The sequence below is a fragment of the Ixodes scapularis genome, unplaced genomic scaffold (genome assembly GCF_016920785.2).
Source record: "Ixodes scapularis isolate PalLabHiFi unplaced genomic scaffold, ASM1692078v2 PGA_scaffold0__279_contigs__length_252992795, whole genome shotgun sequence".
In the NCBI taxonomy this organism is placed as follows: Eukaryota; Metazoa; Arthropoda; class Arachnida; order Ixodida; family Ixodidae; genus Ixodes; species Ixodes scapularis.
Genome location: NW_024609835.1, coordinates 36,090,357 through 36,101,834, shown reverse-complemented (window position 1 = coordinate 36,101,834; position 11,478 = coordinate 36,090,357). Strand labels below are relative to the sequence as shown.

The window sequence follows — 11,478 nt, the reverse complement described above, 5'->3', positions numbered from 1 at the left end:
CATTAATATATAAAACTGTTGATGCCAAGTGAGAATTCAAGGTATTGAATCTGTCGTGCGAGCTAAATAAGAACCAATAAAAAGCTCTACAAAGGAAATTTTGTTAAAAGATGCTGTATGAGCATTAGAATAGTACATGCCATGCTAAAAAAAAAAAAATACAAATTCTTGTTAGGTATGCGGGGATGACAGTGCTGTGCTGTTTCTGATGTGTCACAACAAAAAAAGAAATCAGTGCCATACAGTGTTCCTTATGGAAGTACAAACTGTTGAATTCGAAGCCCAGAAGTTTTATTCAAGAATGTTCCTCAATACAAATGTATTTAGAGATCTGAGCTACTGACTCATACATGACTATGTGGCAAACATTCATTTTCATGTGGATTATAGTTTACAAGGTCTAGTCTGCATTGATTTATTGCATTCATGCTGAAACTGGGAGGGGTTCTCTGGGTATGAATAAAGAGATAAACATTTCTTGAAATCAAAACATTTGAGAACGGACAAAAGGAAGGATCTGAGAACGGTATCTTAGATTCTCTTCTTTTTCTTACAGTATCTCTAATGTTCACTTTATTTCACCTGATGCATTTAGTTTTTAGCGCAGCTCTTAGCACCCGTTTCCGCGTTTTGCGGCGTCGCTGTCGGCGTAACCGCCCAACTAAACTTGGCAGGAAATTGAATTAATGTGGTGGTCATGTGACGTTAATATTTCCGCTAAGTCTAGCTGAGAAACTGAATTTTTTTGTGGATGACGTGACACGGTCATGCGACGTCATTTTCCCCGCTACTTTTAGCGGAAAAACTGCATTTGTGTTGAGGTCATGTGACATCAATTTCTGCGCTAAATTTAGGGGGAAACTTACCAGCTAAATTTAGTGGGGAAATTTTCCCGCTAAATTCAGGGAAATTTCCCGCTAAATGGGAGGGAGCAGAAGAGGAGGAGGGGAGGGGGAGGAGGGGCATACCCTCCCATCCTCCTCTTCAAGATCTGTGCTCTAATTTCACGTTACAGAGAATTGTAAACGTCTCATATTTCATCTCATGTTTATTAAACTTTTATATTGCAGGTGCGCTCGCAGCACAAATCTGGGTTGTGCTGATCCTCTACGCACAAGTTAGGAACTCCTGAGTGGCAAGAGTGGGAGTTTGGTCTGACAGCTCAAGGGACACCATTGTTCAGTATTGAATTTTTAATAATCTTCTTTTGAGCAAAGTTAAGCTTTGCTGCATGCAGTTCTTGTAAAAATAAATACCTGCAACCAAATTTACCAGGTCACGACATTTCGCCTCTGCTCTTAGTGCTCTTGGTGAGCCTCGGATAAGAGCTTACTGGTGTGCAAACATCATGCTTGTTTGAAACCACTCACTGATGAAGAGACTCGCTGACATCCAGCATTCCAATGAAATGCTGGATGTCCACAAGTCTTTCTTGAACAATGCAAGCGGGGAAGGAACCATACAATCGTATCGTATTGGGGGACATTCTACAGAGTGTTTTTTTCTATGTTTTACAGATTTTTTTAAAAAAAGCCGTAAAAGCTACATTTACACGGTCTGTGCACGTGAGTTATATGGCCAGGGCGGCATAGTATAAAAGGCTAATTTGTAATGATCCGTCGGCTTATTACAGAGATGTGCCAGACTTCTTTCAGAAAACTAGATGGAGGTTCATTCTAGCGTAGTTTTATCCCGCGAATCTGAATATCCCGTTCGTTTTCCTCAAAGATATAACTAAACGTCAAAAAACACACAAAAACATCCTACCAACAGTGACATCGTAAGAAGACCTTTCGGCCGCCAAGCGTGTGTCGCTTAAGGGCCGCTCGTCCAATTGCAAGTTTTCTAGGTATATTCTCCGGCATTGGCACCAGTCGTGACACATTTTTCTGCCCTTTTAAAAAATAGCATGTGCGTGCATATAGCTTTGATAGGCGCTGAAGATGCGTGAACAAAGATTTTGAAAGCTGCTCTTGTGACGTCGCTCTCTAGGGAAGTGCTTTCACAGCGCTTTAAAAATGACTATGCAGCCTCGATTAATTAAATTAGCAAATAATTTTGATATTTGAGATTCTGGAGGTCGAATGAAGAAGATTTAAGTGTTTTCTCAAATAGAAAACTGCTTCAGCCTCTCTCTGAGTATAGTATGTTCGTGAAATTTTTAATCAGTTAAAATAGACCCATGGTTCCAATTAGAAACTTGCTAAGCATCATCAAAACACACTAAATCAATTTTCTTTGTAAAGATATAAGACAAGAGTAGCATTTTATGGCGTTCTAAAAAAAATGGTCAATTTGGACGCGTTTCCAGACTTCGGTTTCTTACCAGAGCGCATCTTTGCACCTGCGGTCCAGCTGCCCAGTGGCCACAGTGCGAAGCCGCCCCCTCGCCTCCCTCGTAGGATGAAGGGAAGCAAGGCGCACGTGTGTTGCGTGTCTAAGCCCCTGGGGAACAGGACCGTGGGCGCGGAGATGAGCTCTGATAAGAAACTGAAACCTAGAAACTAGGGCTGGGCAATTGATCGATTAACCTTCCGATTAATCGATTAATGCTTTAATCGCGATCAATTTTTTTAACCAGTTAATCGGTTAAAATGAGGCGAACAAAAGTAAGTAAATATACGTTTTTTTCCTTTCTCCTGGTGCCGTTCCCTCTAAAACGAACATACGAACTTGCTCCTTGTTCACCTCGTAGGTAACAGCCAACAAACAAATCATTCGTCGTGAGTCACGCGGGATTGGAAGAAAAAAGCGAAAACAGAAGCGGAATGAAAGCAGGCTTTACGGAAGTCCGGTGACCTTGGTCATGATTTGAGCACACGCAGCAGTTGTTTTTTTTTTGAAGGCACGCAAGCATGGGGGGGGGGGGGGGGGGGGGGGTTGGTTGGCTTACGGGTTTGCAGAGACAAAGCTAGAGCTCTTCCGAAGGCTGCCTTGATCCCCATTGTGGGTTATGCTCCGTCCTTGCGGTCACTACAACGTGACCTCGCTCGTCTCTCCGCTCGTTCAGCGTGGTGCAAAGCCGGCCGTGGTCGTGGCTTGCTTCAGTATTCGACCCTGTCTTTTATTTGTGTGGTTGGAATTTCTCTCTCGACTTCGCTTTTGCCTCTTGACGCAACGACCTTGGCGGACCCGCACTGCCCGTGGCAAAGTGCTTCCAGATGTTCCCCCGTTCTCTCGTCGTCTTTGACGAGTTGGCGCCGAGCGCAGCTGGATGGGCTCGTTTCCCTTTTCCCTGTAAAAAGGGGTCTTTCCTTCGCCGGGGATTTTCTGTTTGTTGAAAGCTTCAAGGACGTCGTGGAATTAGAGCGTGCTGGTAAAGTTACATGAACGACGAGGATGTTTCATCCTGTTTTTGTCCTTCATGTACTACTCCTATAGACCCTTTCAGGCAACATTTCATGGGCGCCGCCATCTTGACGTCACGTGACCCTGCCGCCATAGCCGCCCTTCAGTTTTTCGCCGTTCCTCCGCGTTATGTGCTGCACCGGCCACTACCGGAGCTTTGTTTTCGCGTTCTTTTACGGTCCGCGTTGAAATCGTGTGTTTTCTTTAGGTCTTTTCGATATTTCTGGCTTTCATTTATTCATTTCATATCTATATTTCAACGTAGCTCTTGTATTTTCTTAGTAATGAAATGGAATCGGACAGCGAATGGATCGACGATACAAGAATATGGCTTCAGAGACCATGTGTTCATCCCATTCTAACATTTTTCTCGCTAATAAAGGGCAGTCAACACCATTGCGACATACGCAAATTTCAACTGACGAAGTAAGGCGATTCAGTCGTGCTTCTCGCTGCATGTGTGCGCTCGTTTCCGTAAAGCCGACCCGCATGTAAGCGATTTTGCGTGCGACGAGACGAGCGACGGCGACAACGACGAGAGTCAGCGACGAAGATTTCTCACTGTCGCCTGTTGCATCGCTCGGTTTTTGGGGTTTTTAGAAAACGTCGCTCTCCGTCTTGGTCGCTTGCTCCCGTCGCTTCCATGCGGTTTGCCTCGTCGCGCGACTGCCCGAGCGACAGCGAAGCGGGTCACCGTCGATCGTCTCGTTGCTCGCCGAATCGCTTGCATGCGGCTTATACTTAATATCGAGGCGCCAATGGTTCAATGCTGTGTGCATGGAAATTAATTGAGTATAAACCGCATGTAAGCGATTTGGCGAGCAACCAGATAAGCGACGGCGACCCGCCTCGCGCGACGAGGCAAACCGCATGGAAGCGACGGAGCAAGTGACCAAGACGGTGAGCGACGTTTTCTAGAAATCCCATAACCGAGAGATGCGACGGGCGGACGGTGAGAAATCTCCGTCGCTCGTCTCGTCGCACGCTAAATCGCTTACATGCGGGTCGGCTTTACGGAAACGAGCGCGCACATGCAGCGAAAAGCCCGACTGTGATAGCCTTACTGTGAGTTGCAATTTACATATGTCGCAATAGTGTTGGCTGCCCTTTATTAGCAACAAAAACGTAAGAATGGGATGAACTTACATGGTCATTGAAGCCTCATAATCTTGTATCGTCGACCCATTCGCTGTCCGATTCCATTCCATAAATAAGAAAATACAAGAGCTATGTCAAAATATCAAATGATTAAATGAAAGTCCTAAATATCGAAAAGACCTAAAGAAAATACAAGATTTCAACGCGGAACGTAAAAGAACACGAAAACGAAGCTGAAGGTCGGCTATGGCGGCCCGGAAAGCGCGCGAAGGGCGCGCCGACTGGTGGCAGCTCGAGTAACTGACTCGCTGAAAGCGTCTATAACACCTTCAGAGACGTCCTCGAAGGATCGACGCTCCCCAATTATCCCCGTCTCCTTGCCCCCGTCTTTCCCCTTCCCTTCACGTCGCGCCGCAGTCACTTGTTTGAGAAGTATCTCATCACAACACCCTGCGCAGGCATGGACGAATACAGGAGTATGAAGGGCAACCTTTCAGGGAAATTCGGGTTTAAAGTAAACTCCGCGGGCGAAGTTTCTGACTTAAAGAAAGTTCACTGCCTCATCTGCAAAAAAGCTTTCGCATATAGCGGAAGTGTAAGCTCGCTTCAATACCATCTCAGAGCTAAGCACCCAAGCATCTCGCTGCAACAAGAATCATCTGCAAAAAAGCAGACGACTATCGACGTTTTCTCTTCGAGGCCGGTTTCTCTGAAGAAAGAAGAAACTATTGCACAAGCCCTTACATCTTGGCTTGTTTCTTCTAGCCGGCCTCTCAACATTGTGGAAGATCACGGACTAGCGAAAGTTCTTCAGATTGCCTTGGATTCTCCGTCTTACCAGCCGCCGTCCCGTCGTGCAGTGAGTGCCAAGGTGGATGCCCTGTATACCTCGAGACGGGAGCGTCTTCAAGCAGAACTCTCGGCAGCCAGCTTCATCAGCTTAACAGCGGACTTCTGGACCTCCATCGCCAATGACGCCTACCTCGGGATAACGGCGCATTGGATCGACGACGACTGGATGCTTCGATTGGCAACATTGCAGGTGAGACAGGTACCTGAGCGCCATACGGCAGATCAATGTGCCAGTGAGGTATTGGAGACTGCTACAGATTGGGGAATCGTTGAAAAGGTAGAAGCTGTCTGTACCGATAATGCCCGCAACATCTGTCTTGGGGTGGAGAGAGCAAACTTTCAGAGTCTGAAGTGCGCAGCTCACACGCTTCAGCTGTGCGTCCACAAGGCGCTCAGCGTGACGGGCGTGGAGCGACTGCTAGCCGCCTGTCGTCGTACTGTGGGTCACTTTAAACACAGTTCGAACAACCAGGCCGTCCTTTCAAAACATGCCGCTGAACTCGGAGCACCTAAGAAGAAGCTTCAGCAGGACATCGCAACACGGTGGAACAGCACGTACATAATGATAACCAGCCTGCTTGAACTGAAGGAGCCTTTGCGCCGCTCCATGGAGGACAGCAGTACCATTAAATCGTCGATTCCTCACCTCACAGACGTCGATTGGGACATGTTGGAGCAGCTTCGGGAAGTTCTGAAGCCCCTGCTCGACATTACTGAGCTCCTTGGAGGGAAGAAGTACGTTACTCGGTCTGTACTTATTCCAGCCTTAAAACTGCTAAAGAATAAAATGAAGACAAATGACTGTGACCCTGCCTTCATCTGCCGCTTCAAGGCCATGCTTGTGGACTCTATCGATGAGAGGCTTCACGCGTGGCCGCGGTACAACGACTATGAACTGGCAACGTGTCTCGATCCTCGTTTCAAGAGCCTCGCATGCATCGAAAAAGATCGCCGCGAACTTGTGTGGGAAAGGCTTTCCCAGCTAACACATGCGTCTTCGGACGACGATTCTACTGATCTGACGCCCAAGAAAAAAAGAAAATACGTTTTCTCGGAGGAAAACGAAGAGCCCACCATCTCCTGCCAAGTGTCGCTTTATCGATCGATGGCCGAGGTGACGGACGATGAACTGGACCCCCTACAGTGGTGGCGAGCTCGGGGCTCCCTGTTTCCTCAAATTGTGCCAATTGTAAAGAGTGTGATGTGTGTCCCAGTCACCTCAACGCCCTGCGAGCGTCTGTTCAGTGCAGCAGGGATGATCGTCAACAAACAAAGAAACTCGCTCCTGCCGGAAAATGTCAACAAACTTCTTTGCCTCCGCAGCTGGGGTTGTGATCTGTGAGTGCGTTACATCAACGTTTATTCTCAATTAAGTTTGTATATATGCGCCGTTTATCATACAATAAAACAAATTGTAAGGACAAAATGTCTACTTTTGCTTTTTACTAAAATCAACCGATTAATCGATTAATTAATCGATTAAAGGGTGGCGATTAATCGGGTTAAAAATTTTAATCGACGCCCAGCCCTACTAGAAACTCATCCAAATAAAGCTTTTTACAGAATGCATAAAACGCTACCCCTGCATTATATCCTTCTAAAAAAACTTGATTTTGTGGTTTTCAATGACTCAGCAAGTTTCTAATTGAAACCATATTTTCATTTTCACTAATTAAAAAGTTGATTAACAAATTGTATTTAATTATCTGACTGATCGTTACGACTAGGTCCCTATACTACGTACGCCTGGCCGTATAACTCGCCTGCACAAACTGCATTAATTTAGCTTTCACGATCTTTCTAAACATATATGCAAAGCTTAAAACTAAATCGCCCTGTACAACAGTGAAAAGGCGAAACCAGCATGGTGGAGCCATCGAAACCAACATGCTGGAGCCATATGGCTCCACCATGCTGGTATCGCCTTTTTGCTGGTATAGGATGTCCCATATTACGTTGTGCATGTATGGTTCCGTCCACCTCCATGGTTCCGCCTTAAGGGCCGCCCACACTAGCGAGAAAACGCGCGTGGCACGCCGATCACGGCAAGTAACAAAATGTCGCCGAAGCACAGTCAGCGCCACGAGCGCGTGCAGAGACACGCCCTTTATCTTCCCGCTTAACCGATTTATCGGCGCGCCGGGCGCGTTTTCTCGCTAGTGTGGGCGGCCCTTTAATCCACTACGCTGGTATAGGATGTCCCATAATATGACACGCTTGTATGGTTCCGCCCACCTGTATCGTTCCGCCTTATCCCACTATACTGGAGCCGCCTTTTTCGCTTGTATAGGATGTCCCATATTACGGTTACGCTTGTATGAGCCTTTTCCGTCATCTTTCCATCATCGATATTTTCCAACAGGGCAGCCCTAGGTAACTGCGTAATCACACCAACTTTAGCAAGGAAGCTCCTGCGATCTTTAATATTTTGTGCTAATCGGCGATTCTACATTCGACCGCAATACTTTTTTGGAGTGAAAAGCTGGTGTTTGCCTAATTGACGTGCACGCGAACTCTTACAAAGCATTTGAACTAATCATTCGGAAAAAAGTTTATTACTCGTGTTAATAAAACAGTTTATTTGCCCCCTTGAAACTCGGAACATAGCAAGTCTTCACATTTATTTTTGATCGGTGCACAAAATGTTGCCTTCAATGTCCCTTAGAAATTAGTATTACTAGGCTCTTTACCTTGCCGATCGATATCAATAGTCCACAGTAACCTCAATGTGTATGATCATACTCCTCTGGGGTGGTTGTCTAATTAATCATTCTAACATCTAGAATCTTTAAAACAAAATGCAGCCTCACTCTTTAGAGGCCCAGAGATAGAGACACACATATCAGCAATTCGTTAAATATGATGCAACTCGGAAATAGAAGATTAACTGCACATTTTTCTTTCATAGGATTTATTGCAGCAATAATGTTTTCATCAAGGGTGTATTGTATTAGTCGGTCAATTATTTACTTGTTCTAATTGCCTAGACAAGGTAACTTATATTTGTGTTCGTCTCTTGCCCGAAGAGCAGTTTTGTTGAAAAATGTTGGCTACCATTCCTTTCAGTCTCTTCAATTTATTTTTTTCAAAAGTGTGGGCTGTCTAGACTTCGGAAGAGGGCAACTGCCACAGCCCCCTCGAGCCAATCAAAGAGATGGACTGAAGGTGTGTAACAAATTTGTGGAGATGAGAATTCTGATGATATGTTGTCATGTGCCTCTCTCCAGCGTGCATATTGACTCATCGAGACTGTAGCCTTCGCCGTTTGCCAAATTGTGATGAAACAAATTACAGTAGCTACTACTCTAATTACCCAAGGCCTTCATACTTTGGGCATTTGTTCGACAAGAATGTTATGTCAGCCATCACTGTGATCTCGGCTCAGCGCCTATTAAACTCGAATGCTGCATTAGCGTTCGACGTGAACTGACGCCCCTTCGTGTGCTTAAAGGGACCATAAAATGACCTTTTTACTTTTTCCAGATAACTTTTACATTAAACCGTCAATGTTCACTGAATGCCGAACAGGCATCCGTTTTCGTCTCGGTTTATTAACTTCTACACAAAAAATTATTGAAATATCGACTTTTTCATTCTCTCCAACTGACCGCAAAACAAGCCGTGACGTAGGCCGTTTCCGGAACCGGAAGTTCTCTCGGCAGTAGGAGAATGGTTAACGGCAACGAGTTGGGGTGCGCCGGTAGGTTTTACTGCGCTGATGTCACCGACGTATTTCCTGAATCGGCGCCTCTCATCGCCGCATCGCAGCTGAGCGAAATTCAATGAGATATGTTGCGCTACAGCGAGAGCATGGGACTAGTCCCATACGCCGGTACGCCTGTTGGGAAGTGCAGCGAGTCTTCCGGTGAAGACTCCAGAAGTCAACCACCCTGTCATTGTTGGCAGAAGGGCCGGCCCGTGTCAGTCGTTTGCAAAGCGACGTAGATGGCGTTTTTCGCGGCCTCGGAGATGCAGGAGCGAGCCGACGTTAAAAAAGATACGTTTGAACTACGAGTGTCAGCAAGAGCCACGTAAATACCTGTTTACACTCGGAGCGGACGCGCGCGCTTGATGGAAGTGCTGTATTCGCGTTGTTTGTAAGCGCTTCGGGACCGTTCTTTTACGATTGCAACTCGATACTGACGCGACACTCTGCAAAGAAAGGTTGGACCGGGGTTGTACGTATACCTCCCACGAACTGTTATAGCTCGACAGTGACGTGCAGTCTGTCAGAATAAAAATGGCATACCAATAACAAAGTGTACATACCGTGTTACGAAGGTAATCCATACTGCGTTTATTTCAGCTCTATATCACACAAAACAAGAAGATAGAATCGACGAGAGTCCCTTTTCGACGAGTGTTCGTCAACACTGCCTCGGAAAACAAGGGGAAGAGATTGACCTCACCTCTTAATCTAGAATTGAGGTCAGTGATCAAACTATAATACGGGAAGGGTCCACAAGGGTCGCGCGGGCATATTCCATTTAGCACGCCAGCCGGTCGTAGGCAGACGGTCTTGCGACGAAGCAACGCAGCGCCGAGTCGGAATGCCTGCTAGGCCTATATTCTGAGCAGCTCGCTTCGTCGGAGTCGGTGGATCCAGCGTTCTTGTTCGTCGTGGTCTGTTTTAAGTACTGTTTTCTTGCTGCTTGAAGTCGGCACGCGCGGGAAGAACACGTGGAAAAATAAACGTTCAGTCAGTCAGAGTTTTGAGAGGAAGGAAAACAAAGAAAATAAATGTTCGTCGGTCGCCGCCACCCAAGTAACTGTCGGCCCTGCCCTACTGCGCACGCGCAGTAGTTGCTTCGTTTACCACACGATAGATGGCGCTTGGCTCTCAGCATTATCTCTAGGTGGCGTAAGCTACCGCCCGATCCAAAGGGCTCAGCCGTATTCATCCATCCATCCATCCATCCATCCATCCTATCAAATTTGGCAATTTTCGCCACACATCTCTAATTATGCTACAAAATGTGGATCTGAATATTATTTAATAAAACTTTTAGGAAACATTCGCCGGCTATTTATTGTTTACGATCGCGGTGCTGGTGTGGTAGGCTCTTACCGAATAGGCGACCTGGATTCGTAGAGATCATATACTAAATCTAGAGGAAAAGGTCCGCCATTTTCCCATACATTCTGGCTGCCGCAAGCGGCGGACCATGCAGGCAGACCCTCTGGGTCCCAAACACGGTTACATCATCAGAGCAGTTTCGTGAACTTCAACAATCCACGAACTTACCGGTGGAAAGATACTCGCGTTCTTTTCGAAGGTTTCTTTTTGCATAGCGCGCAGATGTACGGCCTCGCGTTAACGCTAAACTAAACCATATACCCGGCTTCGCTGGTGGGGCGCGGCTGGGCGCGGTTGAGGAATACGAAACTGCGCAACCACCAGATTTCCGAGATTTCGACAGAAGGGAAGTTAATGCAGCGTAATGACTTTATTGCTTTTTATAAGCGTTAGAATAGCTCAGAATTTAGTTTACAACGTTAAATTATCACTGTTTATATTGCTGAGAGTTTTCACTCTCCGTGTTTACCATGGCAACGTTGCTTTCTTTCTCTCGTGTTCTGTCGCTCTCTTTTGCGATCGTTCACTCGGGACCCAGGATGTCGGCGCACGGGATTTGCCACTCCTCCTCACCCACCTTTACCCCCCTGCCTGGATTTGGCTGACGTGCTCCATTTCCGCGGATGCATCGTAGTGAACAGGCGAAGGAAGGAAGGCGCAAAAGAGTCCAGTTTTCTTTTAAAAGTTATATGGCAAATAATTTTTTTGGCTCCCTATGTTTGTGTTTTTGTGTTTCTTTTCACACCTTTTACGACGTGCGGTGGATGAAACTCGATTTTCAAATCATTTCATGGTCCCTTTAAGGGGGCGGTGCAATGATTTTAACACTGAACGAATGGGCAGCTTGTATTTTTTATATTGTTTACTTCGGCATAAGTAAGAGAAAAAGTGCCACCATACCCCAAAATACCTCTATTTCGCTGCGTAATCGTAAAATAAAAAACGATTTTTTTTCCAACCTGCGGCCGCATGGTGGCCGCAAATGAAACCTGTGGTGTGACGTTATTCGGAGTGGTTTTTGTAAGTGATAGTGTTAGGCAATTGTAAGCTTGATTTAAGATTAAGTTTAAAAAATCTTGTTGTTTAGGCATGCAGAAACGCTT

The 11,478-nt window shown here is 46.1% G+C and overlaps 1 protein-coding gene across 1 annotated transcript; it reads left to right on the top strand.

The window, feature by feature from the left end:
- The first annotated feature begins 5,634 nt into the window (after window positions 1-5,634).
- Window positions 5,635-6,725, top strand: LOC120837612 (zinc finger BED domain-containing protein 4-like). Its single transcript, XM_040207115.3, has one exon. It carries the CDS (start codon window positions 5,861-5,863, stop codon window positions 6,638-6,640), a length of 780 nt encoding a protein of 259 aa, XP_040063049.1. The 5' UTR covers window positions 5,635-5,860; the 3' UTR covers window positions 6,641-6,725.
- Window positions 6,726-11,478: the final 4,753 nt, after the last annotated feature.